The sequence below is a fragment of the Fragaria vesca genome, linkage group LG3, assembly GCF_000184155.1.
Source record: "Fragaria vesca subsp. vesca linkage group LG3, FraVesHawaii_1.0, whole genome shotgun sequence".
In the NCBI taxonomy this organism is placed as follows: domain Eukaryota; kingdom Viridiplantae; phylum Streptophyta; class Magnoliopsida; order Rosales; family Rosaceae; genus Fragaria; species Fragaria vesca.
In genome coordinates this window covers 4,169,396-4,190,982 of record NC_020493.1, presented here as the reverse complement: position 1 = coordinate 4,190,982, position 21,587 = coordinate 4,169,396, and the positions used below count along the sequence as shown (strand labels likewise).

The 21,587-nt window shown below is 36.3% G+C and overlaps 1 protein-coding gene and 2 pseudogenes across 3 annotated transcripts in view; all 3 read right to left on the bottom strand.

Moving 5' to 3' along the window:
* Nucleotides 1–1,179: 1,179 nt before the first annotated feature.
* Nucleotides 1,180–7,090, bottom strand: LOC101296271 (annotated as a pseudogene). Its single transcript, XR_184355.1, has 22 exons — nucleotides 6,985–7,090; nucleotides 6,707–6,872; nucleotides 6,500–6,571; nucleotides 6,352–6,420; nucleotides 6,191–6,262; nucleotides 6,012–6,083; nucleotides 5,824–5,895; nucleotides 5,639–5,710; nucleotides 5,478–5,549; nucleotides 5,282–5,353; nucleotides 5,110–5,181; nucleotides 4,908–4,976; nucleotides 4,767–4,829; nucleotides 4,218–4,291; nucleotides 3,486–3,859; nucleotides 3,176–3,371; nucleotides 2,948–3,085; nucleotides 2,743–2,861; nucleotides 2,404–2,614; nucleotides 2,071–2,308; nucleotides 1,684–1,831; nucleotides 1,180–1,563 (listed from the first exon to the last, which is right to left on the bottom strand). The product of XR_184355.1 is annotated as a probable leucine-rich repeat receptor-like serine/threonine-protein kinase At3g14840-like (transcript).
* Nucleotides 7,091–8,236: 1,146 nt separating this feature from the next.
* On the bottom strand, nucleotides 8,237–16,558 carry LOC101295987 (probable LRR receptor-like serine/threonine-protein kinase At1g07650-like). Its single transcript, XM_004295360.1, has 22 exons — nucleotides 16,399–16,558; nucleotides 16,054–16,219; nucleotides 15,606–15,677; nucleotides 15,445–15,513; nucleotides 15,288–15,359; nucleotides 15,112–15,183; nucleotides 14,905–14,976; nucleotides 14,738–14,809; nucleotides 14,576–14,647; nucleotides 14,360–14,431; nucleotides 14,199–14,270; nucleotides 13,464–13,532; nucleotides 13,001–13,063; nucleotides 12,190–12,255; nucleotides 12,053–12,088; nucleotides 11,929–11,963; nucleotides 11,391–11,770; nucleotides 10,832–11,027; nucleotides 10,285–10,422; nucleotides 9,691–10,095; nucleotides 9,372–9,606; nucleotides 8,237–9,132 (listed from the first exon to the last, which is right to left on the bottom strand). The coding sequence occupies exons 1-22, from the start codon at nucleotides 16,556–16,558 to the stop codon at nucleotides 8,511–8,513; spliced, it is 3,216 nt and encodes a 1,071-aa protein (XP_004295408.1). The 3' UTR covers nucleotides 8,237–8,510.
* Nucleotides 16,559–17,805: 1,247 nt separating this feature from the next.
* The window catches only part of LOC101295698, a 4,205-nt pseudogene continuing 423 nt past the window's right edge, over nucleotides 17,806–21,587 (bottom strand). The window contains exons 2-9 of the transcript XR_184354.1: nucleotides 21,266–21,331; nucleotides 20,531–20,895; nucleotides 19,994–20,189; nucleotides 19,263–19,423; nucleotides 18,977–19,187; nucleotides 18,655–18,886; nucleotides 18,265–18,415; nucleotides 17,806–18,165 (exon numbers count right to left, since the gene is read on the bottom strand). The product of XR_184354.1 is annotated as a probable LRR receptor-like serine/threonine-protein kinase At1g07650-like (transcript). The remainder of the gene's footprint in view (nucleotides 18,166–18,264; nucleotides 18,416–18,654; nucleotides 18,887–18,976; nucleotides 19,188–19,262; nucleotides 19,424–19,993; nucleotides 20,190–20,530; nucleotides 20,896–21,265; nucleotides 21,332–21,587) is intronic.

The following is a 21,587-nucleotide window of genomic DNA, read 5'->3' as shown; positions in this document are numbered from 1 at the left end:
TACAATCATTTTCCTTCTTTTTATTATACATCATTTGTCTCCACGTTTATTTATTAATGCGTGCATGCATATACGTGTCCTATGAGAATCGATTATAGCAAATTAACCGCTAGCTTTTTACTAGGAAATTTTTACTTGACGGATTCCTGATGAATTGGATTTGGACCAACAACGCTATCAAAGAAGTGAATTCTATAACATGTCAATTTTGTCATCATCAAAATGAACGTAACATGACTATCATCCATATGTGTCTAAGTGTTCTTATAATCCTCATCAAGCTTGTGCATGCACAAACGCTTTCCATAACGATCATGCATTTCAGATGTAATAATTGATGATGCTACACTAGCTTCAAACTAAGATGAAGTATATATGAAGCTAATTAACTTCATCAGAGGCAAATGTCCCAGCTGATTCTGCTTGGAATTTGATTAATTGCTCCAATGCACATAAGCACAATGAGTAGTGAATTTTGCTCCGAGATTGTGCTTGCGATGTAGCTAAACAATTTGATCAGTTTGTGAATTTGGCGCGCTCCAGTTTTGTGCATACAAAACTCCACCCTCCATCTGCCAACCTCTTTATACTCTATCTCTCTCTGTAATTAATTAATGGATTATTGAAACGAGAAATGAACGCTTTTGGTTAGGAGGAAAGCAATAAGAACCTGAACAAGATCGAAAAATCTAAGAAAAGATTTGTCCTTGTTAGTCATATGAGTCTTTTAGTCATTACTCGGGTAAAATATGCACTTCCTCAGGAATATGAAAAAAAAATCTATCTAATTTTGTTTGGTATTTTGGCTTAAATTCTTTGACTCCTCGGTACTCAATTAAATCCTATTTTTTGAGGATTGAATGCAACCATACGGTTCCCTATTTAGTAATTCTCGAACTCTTTCTTCTGTATTGAGGAGTTTCAGTGACTGTTGTTCAACTTCAAACATATTAAGTAGGATTGTGTCCAAACGTTCAAACACGGGTACGATCGCCCCGAATGATCAAGACTCAAGAGGATTCACATTCCATACATCGATCAGTTCAGATTTCGACTTAAAAAAAAATTTAACAGCATCTCTGAAATAAGCATCGATCCACATGTGTCAAAGCTTTGCTCTTATTACCAGTTAGTCAGTCACCAACTTATGTAGAAAGCTAACTGCTATTCTGCTAAATGCTATGGGGATTCAAGATTAAATGTATAGTTATCGTGGATGGTCCTTGAGGAAGAGGCCTCTGGTCCTTTGGCATCTGATAAGTATATGAGGCTCCGAGTCTCACTTGGGCTATGCTGAATATTCAGATCATTAGAGTCATCTCTTGAGGCCATAGATCCCAGTTCATCACCATACATACTCAGGTTTCTACTTGATTCATGAATAACAGCTCGACCTTCAAGCATGCTTAGTGCTGCAGACATTGTAGGTCTTAATGCTGGAGATGGGTTGGTGCATAGTAGAGCTACTTTGATCATTCTCATTGCCTGTTCCTTGTTGAACTTGGATCCCAACTTCGGATCCACTAGCTCCATCAGGTTTTCTTTTTGTTGCAAAATAAGGGCCTGCAGGATTGCAAACAGTGAAGGATCAATTGAATTCCATTCCCACAAATAAAGCAACATGGTTTAATTTCAACCGTAGTTTTTCTCGTACTAAACGAATGTACGTGATGGAGATCTTACCCAATCTAGAAGGCATACATAATTCTCATTGGACCGAAATTTGATGTTTTTGCCAGATACCAACTCTAGGGCAACAACTCCAAAACTGTAAACATCTACTTTATCAGTTAAGTAACCCCATAGCGCATATTCTGGCGCCATGTATCCTCTGCACAACAAATAGCTAGGAACTATAAGCATATTGTGACTTTTAACGCCCAATGCATCACGAAAGGGTAAAATGAGCCATCATTTTCTGACTGTAGTGTAGAGTATCAGCACTGAGTGTATGAGTGTAAACATAATCCCCTATTATATTCAGGTTTCGCGAAATATAATTAACAAGCAGTTAGATTCTATTGTGAAGGAAAAAGAAAGGGAGATGAAAAGAAGGGAAAGGTTCCTTACATAGTTCCAGCTATTCTGGTGCTAATATGCGTCTTCTCCTCTTCGTCCAGCTTGGCCAAACCAAAGTCTGAGATTTTAGGATTAAGGTCCTTGTCTAGCAATATATTAGTCATTTTGATGTCTCTATGAACAATTTTCAGCGTTGACTCCTCATGTAGGAAAGCTAACCCTCTTGCAATGCCAATACATATTTTTTGCCTTTTATGCCAGTCCAGTTTCAGTTTACCTTCTTGTGGACCTGTAATTAAGAAAAATGATCAAAAAACTTAGATTCATTTATCAGTAATAAGCTCATATCATAAGTAGCATCCACTTATACATTTTCCAGCTTACCGAACAAGTAATGTGCAAGACTATTGTTCTCCATATATTCATATACCAACAACAACTGATTTCCTTCGATGCAACATCCATACAATCTAACAAGGTTTGGATGTTGCAAACCAGAAATCATCCCTATTTCATTCACAAACTCACGATTTCCTTGTTTTGATTTTGATGAAAGCTGCTTGACAGCAATAGTGGTACCATCTGATAATTCCCCCTATAAACAACAAGAAATTAAAACATTTGCATGTACATCATTCACAGAACTTCATGTTGACATATAATTAACGAAGCATATAAAAACAAAAAAGAAAGGTACTTAAGCAAAAAGGAGTCACTGAATACCTTATAAACAATTCCAAAGCCACCTTCCCCAAGCTTGTTTGCAGCATCAAAGTTGTTAGTGGCAGCTTTGATTTGTTTGAATCTAAAAAGACCAGTTTGCAGATCTAATCCTTTCAGCTCTGTCCATGTGACAAGATTCATTAGCATAATGAAATGATTTTTTGTTAACAAGGCTAAATATTCTATTTAAAATACATAAGATTACCTTGTTCCCTTGAGGTCTTGCCTCCAAAGAAGCTTCTCAACCAAAGAATGCCAAAAACCATGAAGATAAGGCACAAGACTAAAGCAACTCCAATCACTATGAACATTATCCTGTTGCTATCACCAGGCGGCTTGAAATCTAGAAGTGGAACAGAGCACAGAGCACTGATCAATGGTCAATGAGACTACTCTAAAGTAAAGATAAAAACTGAATGTTTCACTTACTTACCAGACTCAACTGAGATAGCTGATATGAGAGAACCAAATGTCCCTCTCCTTGGGGAATTAGTTGTCCCTTTCCCAGCCCAATAAAAACGAATCTCTAAAGTGCTAACATTGACAACTGCTTTAAATACTTTAATTACTTCCTTATCAACCCCTTGTGCTTCCTTTTCAATATTAAAATCCTTCAATACCAGTTTTTCCTGTAAGAGATTATCATAATTATTCATTCAAGTTGAAAAAGTAAGGCAGTGACTAAGATTTTTAATCAGAAAAGTTAGAAGAAGAAAGTCTGTAGATAGATTCTTAATGACTACCTGGATATAGACATCAAAAAATCGTGTTCCAACACCATAATAAGACCTGTTGTCTCTGAGAACTATTTCTGCAAAGTGTAGTTTCACAGTGTAATTTCCATTCGCTAAGCAACGGGCATAATATGTGAGTGAAAGAAAAGAAAGACGGGCAGTTCTGTACAATTCGGAGTTGTTCATTTTGAGTATGGAAATATTGTTTGCTATGTAGGCTTGGTCAACATTCATAACCCCATAATCACCAGTGCTACTAAATCCCCAATTAACTGTGTCTTGAAAAAACTTTGCTGCACCTCCTGAAGCTTCATCCCCCTCATACTTGATGCTTCCAATGGTGATTGGTTTTCCACCACAATTTATATGCAATGAATACTGTTCTACACAGAATGAAACAGATGACAAAAAGGAGGACATAAGTGATTTCAAGTCAATATTTGATGGTACACAGACCTGTAAAACTTCATTTATTGTACCACAGATTTAGTTACCTTTTGAACATGGATAGAGGCAGTTGCAGAGAATTCTACATAGATATATACCAAAACAGAAGCATTAGCTTATTAACAATTACTGATGAAAGAAGAACATAACTCATTGAGATTGAAGCTTACGAGTTGTTCGGTCTAGAGAAACTTCTGAACACGTTACTGATGAAACAACAAACTAGTCACTCTCACATTGAGGTAACCAAAGGATCAAATCTGGTGCAATTTAATGAAATGAAGAAATGGATACACTCTTACAAGGTTTCTCGACATGTAGTTGGGACAGAGTCCCTTGAAAAGTTGTTGTAAGAAAGATCTATTATGCTGCAGAGAAATACAAAGTTATCCATTAAGCTAGTGACTAAAATGCCAAGAAAATATATATCAGTATATTTGGGAGAAATCTTTTAACATAAAATACGAAACTTGTACGGAACAAAGAGGAATGGTGTTCAACATTTCAAGGATACAAAGGTAGGTTTGGACCTAATTAAAAACTCATGAAAACAATATAATCTAACCTAGCAATACTTCTCAGATATAAGGAACTACTTTTATCGATAATTTTATCCATCCATACAGAGAAAAGTTGTGAAGTTGGTTTTATCTCTTTCACTTTATAATTTATGTATCAAGTCAATGTTCTGATAATCTCATAATCTTACACATTGGCGAGGCCTCAGAAGCACAAAAACTAAAATGAAACTGGAAAAGTTGCAATGATATTGTGGTGTATGCAGTGTGTAGTAACCATAGATGTGAGGTTATGAACATAAGGTTGTGGGATGAAGAGACATACTAACGGCTATCTCTACTTTTGATCCACTCCGGAAGCCCAGTAAGCCAGTTACTTGTCAGATATCTGATCATTCAGCAGTATGAATCATGTGAACAAAAACAAGTTCAAATATTACATTCGGGATGAAGTCACACTGCTTACATTGTGGCCAATCTTATTAAGTTGTCAAGATTCGGGATGCTCCCTTCCAATCTGTTGAAGCTAAGATCTCTGCAAAATCGAAAAAAGGAGCTGGTTATGAGATGCATATTGGTAGAAAAAACATTCAGCAAAGCAAAGCTGCACATCAGAAAAAAGAAAAAAAAGGACATGAAAAACGATCAAGTTATATTCAGAGAATTACAAAACTTGGAGGCTTGTCATGTTAGAGATATATTCTGGAATTGATCCTGTTATATTGCAGCTCCTTAACATCCTGGAATATGGAACAAACTACATAAGAAAATTGATTGTTATGAAGCCTCTGCATTATTCTAATCAGAAGATACTAAAACTATAAAAAAAAAAGTACTCACAATTTCTGCATGTTTTTCATGTTTGACAAGTTCGGAAAAACTGAGCTCTCTCCGTTCATGTCACTGATAACTCTGCCTCACGGAAATGATAAGAAAAACAAAAGCTTAATTCAGTATTAAATTATTGATGTTTTAAAGTGAAAAAGGGAAATAATGTGAAACTAAGATATCTACTAAGTTATAAGCCAGGACTCACAGGTATGTCATATTACTTAAGGCAGAAAGACTAGAGGGAATTGGCCCTTCAAAGCCACTTGCTTGCATTTCTCTGGCAAAAACATTTTAGAGCAATTACATTTTACACATGAAGTATTTGTACAAAATTAAAAAGCATAGCAGAAATTAAAGATGTCTTACAACATCTGAAGTTCTTTCCAACTAAGAAAATAGTTCGGTATTTTTCCAGTGAAGTTGTTACTGCCAATCCAACTGTATCCAAGTAAAAAAAAATCAAAATGTCATTAACCTGTTTTCTTTTCTTCTTGTTTTTATTTGGATGCTGGAAACACTTTGATTATTTAAAATACAGTAAACTCACTTACAGTGTATTTAATTTGGTCATATTTGTGAGAGTCACAGGCAACTGTCCAATGAGATTGTTAGCTCGAAGATAGCTGCAGTTAATCATCCATGGGAAAACCAAATAACATTTAGAAATAAAAAAAAAAAAAAAAAACTTAAATTTAACATGAAAATCAAAGAATGGAAGGCAGAAAATAGGCACACTCACAGGACTTCCATGTTAACCAATCTTCCCAACTCCGGTGGAATATTTCCAGAAAATTGATTACTTTCCAAGGCCCTGAAACCATAGTATACTCAATATCACAACCAAACCAACTCAACTGGTACATGCATAAAATTCATTCTAATTGTCATAAAACTGGGTAAGAAAGATTGAAATCGTACAAAGATCGGAGAGTAGTTATGTTCCCCAAAAAGGCAGGGATAGGTCCTGATAAGTTGTTCACACTGAGAACCCTGCATTGTGTACATTGCAGTACTGATCAGTAATTCAATCTGGCCGGGACTTGCAACATCAAACATAAGCCTAGAGATCAATCACTTACAGAAATTCCAACTTGGTAGAACCCCATTCTGGTGGAATCGTGCCACTAAGGTAATTCTGACCCAAATTACTGTGAGCAGGAACAAAGAAAACTTAAAATTAAAGTGAAACATATAGCGGAAATTAAAGCTCTGAAGTCTGAAACATACAGTTCCTTAAGGTAAGGTAGCTTCACCAGTGATGGTGGAAGCACACCATCCAGGTCCTGACCCACAAGATAACTGCATTATAAGGACCCAAAACAATCATGGGTTCAGAATGGTTTGGTAAAAAACACAGAAATAGATTGCAACATTTTCACATTGATTCTTAATATTACAAATGCAAATGGAGCAACAGAATAAGGGAAGACATACATGGTTTGGACATGGCACACATTGCCGGAGAAGGAACAGTTGCAGAAGAGGGTATTGTAGTACTGATCCGCATGTGGGATTGAGAAAGTTGGAACATTTCTACATGGGTCGCTCAAATTCCAATCCTTTTTGTTCAGTTGCTCAGCAATTTCTTGAAGGGCTTGCACTGCCACACCCCACATAATAAACAAAGTCTCAAAAGTTTTTCCTTTCTAAATTTCTTCAAAGTTATACTGTACAAGGAAACAAAACAAAAAGAAACTTGAAAGGCCCAATACCCTCATCAGCTGGAAGAGACATGGCCTCTGCTTCAAATGTGATTTGTGCCATGCATATGACCACCATGAAAAAGATGACCATCTCCACTGGATTGTTCCTATACATTCTTACCATTTATCTTCACTACCCTCTTCACATTCATTGAGCTATTCATGAACTATGACAAGCTTTTTATATGATCATCCATGGAATTTCATGGAAGATTGAACTACTTCTTAGTTGTCAAGCAAGCCCTTGTGTATAATTTGTGAGTAGATTGATTAGTTAATGTACTCCAACTACAGAACTGTCCATATTCCAATGATAAAACATGCATGTGCTTTCATATTTTCATCCCCTTTTTGCTCCTGTGTATTATAGATCTGGTTCAAGCAAGGCAATGGAAAATGTATAACAGACCAAGATCAAGTAAACTATAGGAAGCTAGTTGATCAAGTTGTGATTAACTACTTAGGTCAAACTAGTTATATTTGACAACAAATAACCTAAATGATGGAACCAGTAATTGACCTGGATTCTTAAATCATTGTCTAGAGTCCCAACTTGCGTAGGAACTTTGTTTATAAAATGTTTAACCAGCTATACCTAGAGTAGACTTATATCTCCCTCAATCATGTGCACCATATATCAGTTGGCCGCTAAGCAAAGGTTGTTTTTTTTTTTTTTCGGGTAGTTTTCTGTCTTTAGAATTTGAGCTGAAAATGTACCAGAGAAAAAAGGGGGAATATGACTGAATACTAATGTTATATATTGTAAAACCAAACTAGTGAAATGGGGAAGGAAAGGAAAGCCAGAATCTTAAAACAATGAAAGCTGACATGCAAAACCGATATGCAGATGAAAATCATTGGACTTGAAAATGTACCACAAGGTGGGACTCGCCGGAGCGGTTGGTTGGTCGTTGGTGAGCCCTGATGTCTACGTCGTCCAAAGTCTCCGATGTTTACTTCTCGGAAGTCGGAACCCAACAAGTTCTGTTTACTATGAGAAAAACGACATGTCACTCATTAATACAAACGACAATCCTCCGGCTTATGCGGAGACGTGAAAGGGCTAGGCGGTGACAGGTGGCGTGGGCTTACACGGGCTAAGGGGTCCACTCTTTAAAACGAAAAAAAAAACAATACTAAACGAGAATCCTGCGGGCTAGGCGGAACTGCGTAGGGCTAGGCGGCCCAGCTGATGTGGGCCTAAACAGGCTGCGGGGCCCACCTTTTAAAAGAGAAGAAACACATTTTTTTTTTCTTTTTTGGGAGAGGAAAAAGAGTGTTCTCTGAAATCTTAAAAATGGTGATGCTCCGACTCACTGAAGCACCAAGTCTTAGAAACTCTTGGATTTAAGCTATACATATTTTAATGGGGGAACAATATATACATGAATCAAATCAAATGAATGTGGTCGAGAATTCCTGGTAATATACAAACATGAACATAGATGAAGGCAATATTCAGGTATCCTTTAGCAGTCTCTACTCTCTAGTGCATGTCCTGGTTTCACTTTGCTTGTATACTGATGTCAATATTATCAAGTCTCAAATTTAACCGTGTCAATATTCAGGACAGACGATGAGGAAGAGGCTGTCCATTTTGAATCCGAGTGTATGAAGCTTCGAGTCTCCTCAAAGCTCTCTTGCATATTCGGATCAGAGTCCTCTGTAAAGGCCTTAAACCTCATTTCATCATCATAAATACTTGGATTTATGGTCACTTCATGAACATCAGTTCGGCCTTCAAGCATGCTCACCACTTGAGACATTGTTGGTCTTAGTGCTGGTGATGAATTGGCACATAGTAGGGCCACCTTTATCATTCTAAGTGCCTCTTCCTTGTTGAACCCAGAACCTAACTTTGGATCCACCAGCTCCATTAGATTGCCTTTCTGTTGTAAAACTAGGGCCTGCATTGGGGAAGAAATGGAAGTGAAATTTGTAATAAGAAAAACAATACCAGCAAACAAATATGAAGCCATTCTAATTGGATACAAGGAAGATCTTACCCAATCTAGAAGGCATACAAAATTTTCGTTTGGCCGATATTTGATGTTGTTTTTCCCTGATACCAGTTCCAATGCTACAACCCCAAAACTGTAGACATCTGCCTTATCGGTTAAATATCCCCATAATGCATACTCAGGCGCCATGTATCCTCTGCACAGTAACAACCATTCCATCACTCCTTGAATTCATAAAGATATTATGATTATTATCCAACAAATTTAAGGTACCAAAATATGTAGTCACATTAATCCCAATGATACTTGGGATGCAAGGTTGCTAATAATGAAGTTATATTATGAAATAAATAAACTCAACGACCTAAAAAAAGACCTTATGATATCTAAAAGAGGAATGGAAAGAACAAAATCAGTGAATGAAAGGGTGCTTACATAGTTCCAGCAACTCTGGTGCTGATATGGGTATGCTCTTCTTCGTCCAGCTTAGCCAAACCAAAGTCAGCTATCTTAGCATTAAAGTCTCTATCCAGCAATATGTTGGTTGTTTTGATATCTCTATGAACAATTTTCAAGATTCCATCGTGCAGGAAAGCAAGACCCCTTGCAATACCAACACATATTTTCTGCCTTGTTGGCCAGTTCAATTTTCGTAGGCCTTCCTCCGAACCTGAATTAAACAAAGATAACTTCAGAAATATAAATTCATCAAGGAAGTATATGTGGCCATCCACTTCTAAATTTTCGAGCTTACCAAATAACGTATGTGAAAGGCTATTGTTCTCCATGTATTCGTATACCAAAAATAATTGATTTCCTTCCGTGCAACATCCATACAGTTTAACAAGATTTGGGTGTTGTAATGAAGACATCATGCCTATTTCATTCACGAATTCACGATTTCCCTGCTTCGATTTTGAAGAAAGTTGCTTAACGGCAATAAAACTACCGTCCAATAATTCTCCCTGAGAAGATAATAAAGCATTAACAAACGAAATGAAAATACGATTATGAGGAAACTTAAAAGAGTTATAGGATACCTTGTAAACAGCTCCAAAGCCACCTTCCCCAAGCTTGTTTGCAGGATTAAAGTTATCGGTGGCAGCTTTAATTTGTTTGAATCTAAAGAAACCAGTGTGCAGATCCATTCCTCTCAGTTCTGTTATGTAACAAGGTAGGAGTTACTTAACAGTTAACTTGAAGCTAAAATGGTAAACATCAAACTCTAAACTCATGGATAGAGATATGCAATCAGCCGACCATTTTAGAAATTCTTTTTGTGTGAGAAATATGCATGAATATTATCCTTTCACAATCGGACATTTATATGCACAGTTATCTACTGTACCTTCTTCCCTGGTTGTCTTGTGTCCGAAACAGCCTCTAAACCAAAGAATGCCAATAATCAAGAATATAAGGCATAAAGCGGAAACAACTCCAACCACAATGTAAATCTTCGTTTTGCTGTCATCAGGGGGCTTGAAATCTAGAAATGAAATAAGAGTCAAGATCAGTGATCATAATTGTAGTTCACAAGGTAGTATCATATAGCTCAACACAAGTTTTTTTATGTTTTTTGAAAGGAGCTCAAACAGTTTTTTTTTAAAGGAGCTTCAAACGATTTTTTAAATATTTTTTTTGAAACATAGCTTAAAACAATTTCTTATATAGAAATATGTGAGATAACCAAGGAAAACAATCTGCTCTAGTGGATAACCAGTGAATCTCAAAGAATTGATCAGGAATGTATATCAAGCCTATCCTACTTTTTCACCATTAGTTCTTTTTAGTGTACATGTAATTATGATCACATGGCCATGATTAATTGAAAGGCTTCTCTCAGGAATCAGGATTAATACAACGCAGTATAAATAAACTAGTAACTGATTACTTACCAGACTGCACTGAAATGGCTGATATAAGAGAACCATATTTTCCTCTTCGCGGAACATTAGTTGTTCCTCTCCCAGCCCACTGAAAGCGGATCTGTAGAGTCTTAACATTCACAACAGCTTTAAATTCCTTGATCACTTCCTTATCTATCCCTAGTGCTTCCTTTCTAATATCAAAATCCTTCAATACCAATTTGTCCTGCAATAAGTTATCAGAATATAAGATAGACAACGTTATTATGAAAAACTAGGTAGTTTAAGAATATCCAGAGTTGTCTTTCAATAAAAAGAATATCCAGAGTTGTGAATAGGTAGTTCAGTTGTCAGAGATTAACTCTGAAAAAAAAAAAATTAGATTTATGCAAGTGATTAGACAATAAAACTATAAAAGTAACTCGATATAAGATTTACCTATGATGACATTTATCCACAAAAAATAACTTACTATATTTAGAATAATCCTACCTTTCTCATCCCTACTTTATCCAAATAATGCATGCGTTACTCGTTCCCTATGAAATGATATACCATACAAATAAGTAAAAATACTGCATGTGGCTACCTGTATATAAACATCAAACATTCGTCTTCCAACACCATAATAAGACCTGTTGTCTCTGAGAACTATTTCTGCGAAGTGTAGTTTCACAGTGTAATTTCCATTTGCTAAGCAATGGGCATAGTAGGTGAGCGACAGAGGAGAAAGTCGTGCAGTTTTGTACAATTCCGAGTTGTTCATTTTGAGTATGGAAACATTATTTGCAATATAGTCATTTTCAGAACTCCAAGCATCTACGAAATCACCGGTGCTACTGAACCCCCAATTGGGGGGTGTGGCTTGAACAAATGTTGCTGCACCTCCTGAGGCTTCATCTCCTTCATACTTGATGCCTCCGATGGTGGTTTGTTTTCCACCACAATTTATATGCAATGAAAACTGATCTATACAGCGAAAACGGCATATATATTAACGCTAATCATCAATGTGTTTTTGTAGATTTTCCACATTATATCACCATATATCATCATCATTATATCACCATATATCATCATCAATGTGCATACACCTAAGGTTTGCATTCCAGAACAGATACAATTACCTTTTGAACATGAGTTGAGGCAATTGCTTAGTATTCTACATCAAAATTGAGAATTCCGTTAGTTTATGAAACTTAACAATGCAAAATAGAAATTCACAAGAAATTCATTGAGTGAGAGGCTTACGAGTTGTTCTGTTGGTAAATACCTCTGAACCAATTGCTGATGAAACAACAAAACTAGTTACTTCCAAAGGAAGAAAAGTATGTTTATATCAAGGATTTTAGAAGAAAAAAAAAAAACTGAAAAGGAACTGCTCTTACAAAGTTCCTCGACAAACAGCTGGGACAGAGCTCTGAGAGAAGTTATTGTAGGAGATATCTATATTGCTGCACACACATATGAAGCTCTGTATTAACTACAAGTCTACAACACCGAAACAAAAAAACATCATCAAAGTGTTTTGGTAGACTAATGTAATATAGCAAGAATAATGAATATATTCAACTTGCTAAAGTTATAAAGATGAAAATTTTAAGGCTGAACAATACTAATTGATACTAGCTAAGATACCAAAAAGGTTTTAATAAATTCTATTAGTTTACAACTAGTGCCAAAATTTTGAGCTTTCAGGTGTGTACTAGAAGTTTATATTTGACATATTGATGATTATAAAGACTCCAATCCTCTACAGAACCACACCAATGCATGCTTTAGGTAAAGCTGTTACAATTATATGCCGCCTCAGAACCTCTACAATTGCAATGAACCAAATGATTCTATACAATTGCATGAACTTCCAGACTATGACAAGTTCTGTCCAATTCATGCTTGTAAGAATAAATTATCCTTCTTCAGATCCTTCAAGAATGTTAAGATTTGATGCTGCACTTGTAGTGAACTTAAATGCAGCAGCTTCTGCTGTTATGAACTGGCAGCAGCTATTGTTAAAGCTAGTGCTGTATCTATACTTCGCAGAAATAGTTCGCAGAATTAGACTGTGAAACTACACTTCGCGAAAATAGTTCGCAGAATTAGATTCTTCATATATGATATTACTTATTAGTGTGATCCAAATAAATGAAATGGATGAAGCAGAAATCAACACGTAACATATGAGATGAAGCAACATACTAGCGAGTGTCTCTGCTTTTGATCCAGTCTGGAAGCCCAGTAAGCAAGTTACTTGTCAAATATCTGATCACCCACCAACAGATACAGTTCAGTTCAAAAAAGAGCAACAGAAACAGATGTTGATAAATATAAAATGTGGATATACGTATAGGTTTAAACTTCAAAGCTTATGTAGAAAGAAGGAATAGTAGAATGCTTTTTAAAATAATCCATACTTGTACAGCCTTTCCCTTATCTAATTAATGGTACTAGCATTTATCATCCAAGCTGTTGAGTGTGAAAAACTTTTCGTCGATAAGTTGCTTTATATATGTTTTTAGAAACATCCTAATCTTACTCATATTCTCTTTTATCTTTGGCGAAGGAAAAAATCGAAATTTGATGGCAATGCATGCAAAATGTGCAAACCAAGGGAAAGGGTCCTTATACATCATTATGCAGCTAACTACCCTCATGTCCTTACATTGTTGACAACTGCATTATATTAGCAAAATTTGGAATGACCCCTTCCAATCTGTTGAAGCTTAGATCTCTGCAAAAAAGGAAAAATAAAGGATTCAACCAGAAGTCATAAACATAAACAACATTGGGAACATGCAGAAACGTAATCAATGACAATAGTGTAAACCAAAATGTGTTGACTACTCGGATGAAACTTTTGAAAGTAAAGAAGCAATACTAAATTCTTGTTATATCAACAGTTATTGTCAGTTAGCCACATGTACATGTGATTTATACTTGTATAAGGATGGTAAAAGACTGGAAAGAATTCAAGGTTGAGTTGCATAGTAAGCCTACATGTATGGAAGTGAGAAAATCTGGTATCACATCAATGACTAAACAAACTGTAAGAGATGGATATCAAAGTAATATGCTAAACTATGAAAACACTGAAGTAATATTCCACAAACTTTTGCATTTGGCCCGGAATGGTTCAAATTTCTTAGCATTCTAAGCCCAAGAAAAAGTTCAAGTCCATAAATTTATGACAGCCGAATTATTAACAGAATAGTCCTCTCTTTATAACATAGACAACTCGACCACACAGAATAGTCTTACTTTCACTCTACATTTATAAATATTCATTTTGTAGTACACCTTCAATAACATTATAGAGCCATACAATATAAAGCAAACTTTTAAGTTTTAACAGCTGAAAATAATGAAGAAGCAAATAATGAATAAACAGGAAACTTACAAAACAGCCAGATTTGTCATGGTAGATATATATTCAGGGATTTGTCCTGTTATATTGCAGCTCCTTAGCATCCTGCAGTTTTAAAAACCTATATAAGACAATTCTATTTTCAAGCAGTTTCTATAATCAGAAAATAAATTAAAAGTATGAAGATGTCTCACAGTTTCTTCATGTTTGTCATGTTTGATAAATTTGGAAACTCTGAGCTCTCACCACTTAAGTCACCAATCCTCCTGGAAAAGGTCATGTCACGCTAAGTTCTAAGAGTACAAATATATATAGTAATCATTAAGGCTTTCGTTAAGATTGAAAAGTATCTGAAGATCTCCAGGAGATTATGTAGATACAGAAGTGAGAACTTAGAAGCCAGGACTCACAGGTCTGTCATATTCTTTAAGACAGAGAGACTAGATGGAAGGGGCCCTTCAAAACCACTCGCTATCATCTCTCTGTAAGCAACACAGTTAATGGATTTAGATTGTAGCCAGCTGAAAATATCTTCAAAAGAGATAAAACCATATAACAGAAAAGCTTCTTACAAGATTTCGAGGTCTTTCCAACTTTGAAAGTAGTTGGGTATTCTTCCAGTGAAATTGTTACTACCTATCTGACTGTTGAAAGAAATATGGACGACATAAGACTGAAGTCTTTCCTGTGGAAAGAGAAGAAGAAAAAAACTGAAGTAAAGTACAGAAAAAACACTTACAGTTCTTTTAATTTGGTCAGATTAGTGAGAGCTACAGGTAACTCTCCAGTGAGATTGTTAACGCGAAGATAGCTGTAATTACCAGTTGACAGAACCAAACCATTGTCAATTATCATTTTGACTTGCTTAAAATTCACAATGTAAAATTTGAAAATTATCAAAAACAAAAACAGCAAAAACTTAGACATAAAAGAAAAGCACACTGACAGACTCTCCATGTTAATCAGTTTTCCCAGGTCTGAAGGAACAGGTCCAGAAAATAAGTTGCCTTCCAAGGCCCTGAAAGCATAGTCACTCAAGGTCAGTGCCAAACCAAGTCAATTGGTACCACATTAATTCTAAAAGATAATGAAAGAGGTTGATAAAGATGATTTGGTGCATACAGAGCTCGAAGGGTAGTTATGTTTCCCAAATAGCCAGGGATAGGTCCTGATAAGTTATTCACGCTGAGAACCCTGCTCTGGGCACATTGCATCAGTTCAGTTATATCGGCATGAACATGAATTGGCAAACTCAAACATAAGCAAGATTCTCACTTACAGAAATTCCAACTTGGTAGAAGCCCATTCACGTGGAATCAAACCATTAAGATCATTCTGACCCAGATTACTATCAGCCACAAGAAAGAGTGGTATTAGGCAGAAGCTTGATAATTATCTGGTGATGAAGGGAAAAACAAAATAGTGGAAATTTCTTCATACACTTGCTTAAGATAAGGTAGCTTAGCCAGTGACGCTGGAAGAACACCATCTAGATCCTGACCCATAAGATAACTGCACAATAAGGATCCAGGAGATCACAGGTCATAATTCCAGAGTAAAGTATGAGGACAGTAGTCATGACCAAGGACAGAACATTGTTACACTTGTATGTTCAAAGGTTAATGTAATTGTAACAAGAGGACTCCTACAAAGAACAGTAACAAGAGGGAGGTAGTTAACGTTGAAATTTCTTAAGTGTAGTAGTAACTATATCAAGAGGAATTCCTCAAACGATCAAGCCTTAAATTTCTTAGGTGTTGATGAACATGAGTATCACATTGGTTAGACTAGTGCAGCAGTGCCTAATATAACCTCTCAACCTGTGAGCTACATTACTTCAGTAAATTGAGCAAACAAAACAGAAGTGGGGCTTGTAAAAGGCACATACATGCTTTGGATGTGGCATATGTTGCCGGAGAATGAGCAATTGCAGACAAGAGTATTGTTGTACTGATCAGCATGCGGGCTCGAAAAAGTTGGAACATTGCTACATGGGTCACTGAAATTCCAGTCCTTCTTATTCAGCTGTTCAGCTATTTCACGAAGGGCTTTCACTGCCAAACCCACATCGACAAAACAAAACATCAAAATCATTCAACAACAGAAGCAGGAAAACTGAACCGGGTATGATAAAGCTTCTCCTAACATGTTCTAAACATCAAATTCCATCAAAATTGATTGGATAGAAACACTAACTTCATAAAGATTCTGCATTTCACATGTAGTAATATACCATTTGACACTGAGATTCCAAAGTAAGAAGCTTTACCTTCTTCAGTGGCAAGAGTCCCAGATTGTGCTTGAGATTTGATGGGTCCAATGCAAATGAGAACAACAAACACAGCAACATAGCTAAACAACACGGGTTTCTGACTATTGAGAACTTCTGCCATTCTTCCTCACAAACCCAGTTGGCATTCCAATCTATGTTTCAGCTGCAAAGCTCTTTATAATATCTAATCCAATCTTTACAGTAAACTATTTAATAGTTTTACTCACATCTTAAAGTAGCCGACCCTTTGATTTTGTCAAAAAGAAATTACTTTGATTAGTAAGCGTTTTGGTTCTACTCGAAGAATCCTAGTCTCTTGTAATTCTATATGGTCAATCACATGCATATAGTATACACACCTTTTTGTCCCCCTGTTTAATAGCTTTCCTGATGAACTTAAGAATAAGCTAACACATACCCTGATACCCACATATTTTGACAATTGAAGTAAGCAATGTGAAAACCTGAAAAGAGAGTCAAGACTAAACTTTAACCAAGTTTTGACAATTCAAAGCTGTGAGTCAGTGAAACTGGGATTTGGCACAATCTTGACAAGTGTTTCTTCTTCTTTTTTTTACTAGAATAAATTCCAAGACAGAGAAGAATGAAGAGATAAAAGAAAATAGAGTTGACCGTCTTATGGAGATTGAGAGCATGGAGACAGAGACCAAACACATGTGTGGGTCCCACGGGGTGTAGCAGTGTTAGAGATAAGAGGGTTATCTATGTTTGTATTAACTATTAAGCTTAACATATACATAATTCATTGTATTATTAAGGTAGTACGTCTCCATCATGTAGGCTAATTTACATGATTAAAGTAACGGAAAGTTTCCTTTTACATAAAGTGTATGTCTCCCAATGGTTCTCCTCCACCAAACTCACAGTGGTGCTAATTTGTTCATAAATCAAGATATAAGAGTTTACATGTATCAATCTGGTGAAAAGATACACATTCGGGTTACTGATATCTTTTCGATACGATGAAATCTAGATTTTCTGAAGAAATGTTGATACTGTGGTTTTAAGGGTTATGTTTGTTAAGGGATACATAATCCTGCGGGCTAGGCGGAACCGCGTAGGGCTAGGTGGCCCAGCTGATGTGGGCCTAGACGGGCTGCAGGGCCCACCCTTTAAAAAGAGGAGGAAAGACTGAATCCGCGAGTGTTCTCTAGAAATGTTGATGCTCCGACTCATATTTTAATGGGGGAACAATATATATATGAATCGAATCGAATCAAATGAATGTGATCGAGAATTCCTGGAAACATACAAACATGAACATAGATGAAGGCAATATTCAGGGTATCTTTTAGCAGTCTCTAGTGCATGTCCTGGTTTCACTTTGCTTGTATACTGAAGTCAATATTATCGAGTCTCACTGTTATCAATATTCAATGAGGAAGAGGCTGTCCATTTTGAATCCGAGCGAATGAAGCTTCGAGTCTCCTCAAAGCTCTCTTGCATATCCGGATCAGAGTCCTCTGTGAAGGCCTTAAACCTCATTTCATCACCATAAATACTTGGATTTATGGTCACTTCATGAACATCAGTTCGGCCTTCAAGCATGCTCACCACTTGAGACATTGTTGGTCTTAGTGCCGGTGATGAATTGGCGCATAGTAGAGCCACCTTTATCATTCTAAGTGCCTCTTCCTTGTTGAACCCAGAACCTAACTTTGGATCCACCAGCTCCATTAGATTGCCTTTCTGTTGTAAAACAAGGGCCTGCATTGGGGAAGAAATGGAAGTGAAATTTGTAATAAGCAAAACAATACCGGCAAACAAATAAGAAGCCATTCTAATTTGATACAAGGAAGATCTTACCCAATCTAGAAGGCATACAAAATTTTCGTTCGGCCGATATTTGATGTTGTTTTTCCCTGATACCAGTTCCAATGCTACAACCCCAAAACTGTAGACATCTGCCTTATCGGTTAAATATCCCCATAATGCATACTCAGACGCCATGTATCCTCTGCACAGTAACAACCATTCCATCACTCCTTGAATTCATAAAGATATTATGATTATTATCCAACAAATTTAAGGTACCAAAATATGTAGTCACATTAATCCCAATGATACTTGGGATGCAAGGTTGCTAATAATGAAGTTATATTATGAAATAAATAAACTCAACGACCTAGAAAAAGACCTTATGATATCTAAAAGAGGAATGGAAAGAACAAAATCAGTGAATGAAAGGGTGCTTACATAGTTCCAGCAACTCTGGTGCTGATATGAGTATGCTCTTCGTCCAGCTTAGCCAAACCAAAGTCAGCTATCTTAGCATTAAGGTCCCTATCCAGCAATATGTTGGTTGTTTTGATATCTCTATGAACAATTTTCAAGGTTCCATCGTGCAGGAAAGCAAGACCCCTTGCAATACCAACACATATTTTCTGCCTTGTTGGCCAGTTCAATTTCCTTAGCCCTTCCTCTGAACCTGAATTTAACAAAGACAACTTCAGAAATGTAAATTCATCAAGCAAGACATCATTTATGTACCCATCCCCTTATAAATTTTCCAACTTACCAAATAAAGTACGTGAAAGGCTATTGTTCTCCATGTATTCGTATACCAACAATAATTGATTTCCTTCCGTGCAACATCCATACAGTTTAACAAGATTTGGGTGTTGTAATGCAGACATCATGCCTATTTCATTTATGAATTCATGATTTCCCTGCTTCGATTTTGAAGAAAGTTGCTTAACGGCAATAAAACTACCATCCAATAATTCTCCCTGCCAAGATAACAAAGCATTAACAAACGAATTGAAAATACAATTATGAGGAAACCTAAAAGAGTTAAAGAATACCTTGTAAACAGCTCCGAAGCCACCTTCCCCAAGCTTGTTTGCAGGATCAAAGTTATTAGTGGCAGCTTTAATTTGTTTGAATTTAAAATAACCAGTTTGCAGATCCAATCCTCTCAGTTCTGTGATGTAACAAGGTAGGAATTACTTAACAGGTTAACAAGCTAAAACGGTAAAACATCAGACTCTAAAGTCATGATAGATATGCAATCAGCTGACCATTTAAAAAAATTCTTATTGTGAGCAATATGCACGATTATTATCCTTTCACAACCGAAAATTGATTTGCACAGTTATCTATTGTACCTTCTTCCCTGGTTGTCTTGTGTCCGAAACAGCCTCTTAACCAAAGAATGCCAATAATCAAGAAGAGAAGGCATAAAGCTGAAACAACTGCAACCACAATGTAAATCGTCCTTTTACTGTCATCAGGGGGCTTGAAATCTAAAAATGAAATAAGAGCCAAGAACAGTGATCATAAGATTGTAGTTCACAGAAGGTAGTACCATATAGCTCAAAACAACTTCTTATATAGAAAATTTGAGATAACCAAGGAAAACAATTTGCTCTAGTGGATAACCAGTGAATCTGAAAGAATTGATCAGGAATAGGAATGGACATACTTCTTTTAGTGTTATGTAATTATGACCGCATGGCCATGATTAATTGAAAGGCTTCTCTCAGGTAATAATTAATACAACGCAGTACAAAAAAGCTCATAACTAATTACTTACCAGACTGCACTGAAATGGCTGATATAAGAGAACCATATATTCCTCTTCGCGGAACATTAGTTGTTCCTCTCCCAGCCCACTGAAAGCGGATCAGCAGAGTCTTAACATTAACAACAGCATTAAATACCTTGATCACTTCCTTGTTAACCCCCATTGCTTCCTTTCTAATATCAAAATCCTTCAATACCAATTTGTCCTGCAATAAGTAAACAGAAAATAAGACAGACAACATTATTAAAAAAACAGTTAGATTTAATAACTCGGAGTTGTAATTCAAGAATATCCAGAGTTGTGAATAGGTAGTTCGGTTGTGAGAGAGTAACTCTGAAGAACAGTTAGATTTATCCAAGTGATTAGACAGTAAAGTAACATCGATATAAGATTTACCAATGATGACATTGATCCACAAAAATAACTGCATATATCTAGAATAATCCTACCTTTCACATCCCTACTTTATTCAAATAATGCATGCGTTACTCGTGCCCTATGAAATGATATACCATACAAATAAGTAAAAATACTGCAAATGGCTACCTGGATATAAACATCAAACATTCGTCTTCCAACACCATAATAAGACCTGTTGTCTCTGAGAACTATTTCTGCGAAGTGTAGTTTCACAGTGTAATTTCCATTTGCTAAGCAATGGGCATAGTAGGTGAGCGACAGAGGAGAAAGTCGTGCGGTTGTGTAATTTCCATTTGAGTATGGAAACATTATTTGCAATATAGACGTTGTCAGAACCCTCAGGATCTACGAATTCACCGGTGCTACTGAACCCCCAATTTTGGGGTGTGGCTTGAACAAACGTTGCTGCACCTCCTGAGGCTTCATCTTCTTCATACTTGATGCCTCCAATGGTGGTTTGTTTCCCACCACAATTTATATGCAATGAATACTGATCTATACAGACAAATCAACAATGTAATTTTGTAGATTTTCCACATTATGCCACCATAGATTCATACACCTAAGGTTTGCATTCCAGAACAGATACAATCACCTTTTGAACATGAGTTGAGGAAATTGCTTAGTATCCTACATTAAAATTGAGAATTCAGTTAGTTTGTGAAACTTAACAATGCGAAATAGAAATTGACATGAAATTCAGTGAGTGAGAGGCTTACGAGTTGTTCTGTTGGGAAATACCTCTGAACCAATTGCTGATGAAACGAAAAAAGAAGTTACTTCTAAAGAAAGTAAAGTATGTTTATCTCAAGGATGTTAGAAAGGAAAAAAAAAAAAAACTAGAAAAGGAATGGCTCTTACAAAGTTCCTCGACAAACAGTTGGGACAGAGCTCTGAGAGAAGTTATTGTAGGAGATATCTATATTGCTGCACACACAGATGAAGCAAGATAAGATTTGATGCTGCACTTGTAGTGAACTTAAATGCAGCACCTGCAACGGCTTCTGCTATTATGAACTGGCAGCAGCTACGGTTAAAGCTAGTGCTGTACCTATCTTAGATTCTTTATATATGACATTACTTGTTACATTATTAGTATGATCCAAATAAATGAAATGGATGAAGTGGAAATTAATATGTAACATATAAGATGAAGCAACATACTAGCTACTGTCTCTGCTTT

Coding starts and splice junctions, on each gene's coding strand:
- LOC101295987 (XM_004295360.1), bottom strand. CDS start 16,558: ATGGCAGAAGTTCTCAATAGTCAGAAACCCGTGTTGTTTAGCTATGTT. Junction 14,977..15,111: donor CTGATTAACATGGAGAGTCT/GTCAGTGTGCTT, acceptor TGGTAATTACAG/CTATCTTCGCGTTAACAATC. Junction 11,771..11,928: donor CCTCAACTCATGTTCAAAAG/GTAATTGTATCT, acceptor TTCGCTGTATAG/ATCAGTTTTCATTGCATATA.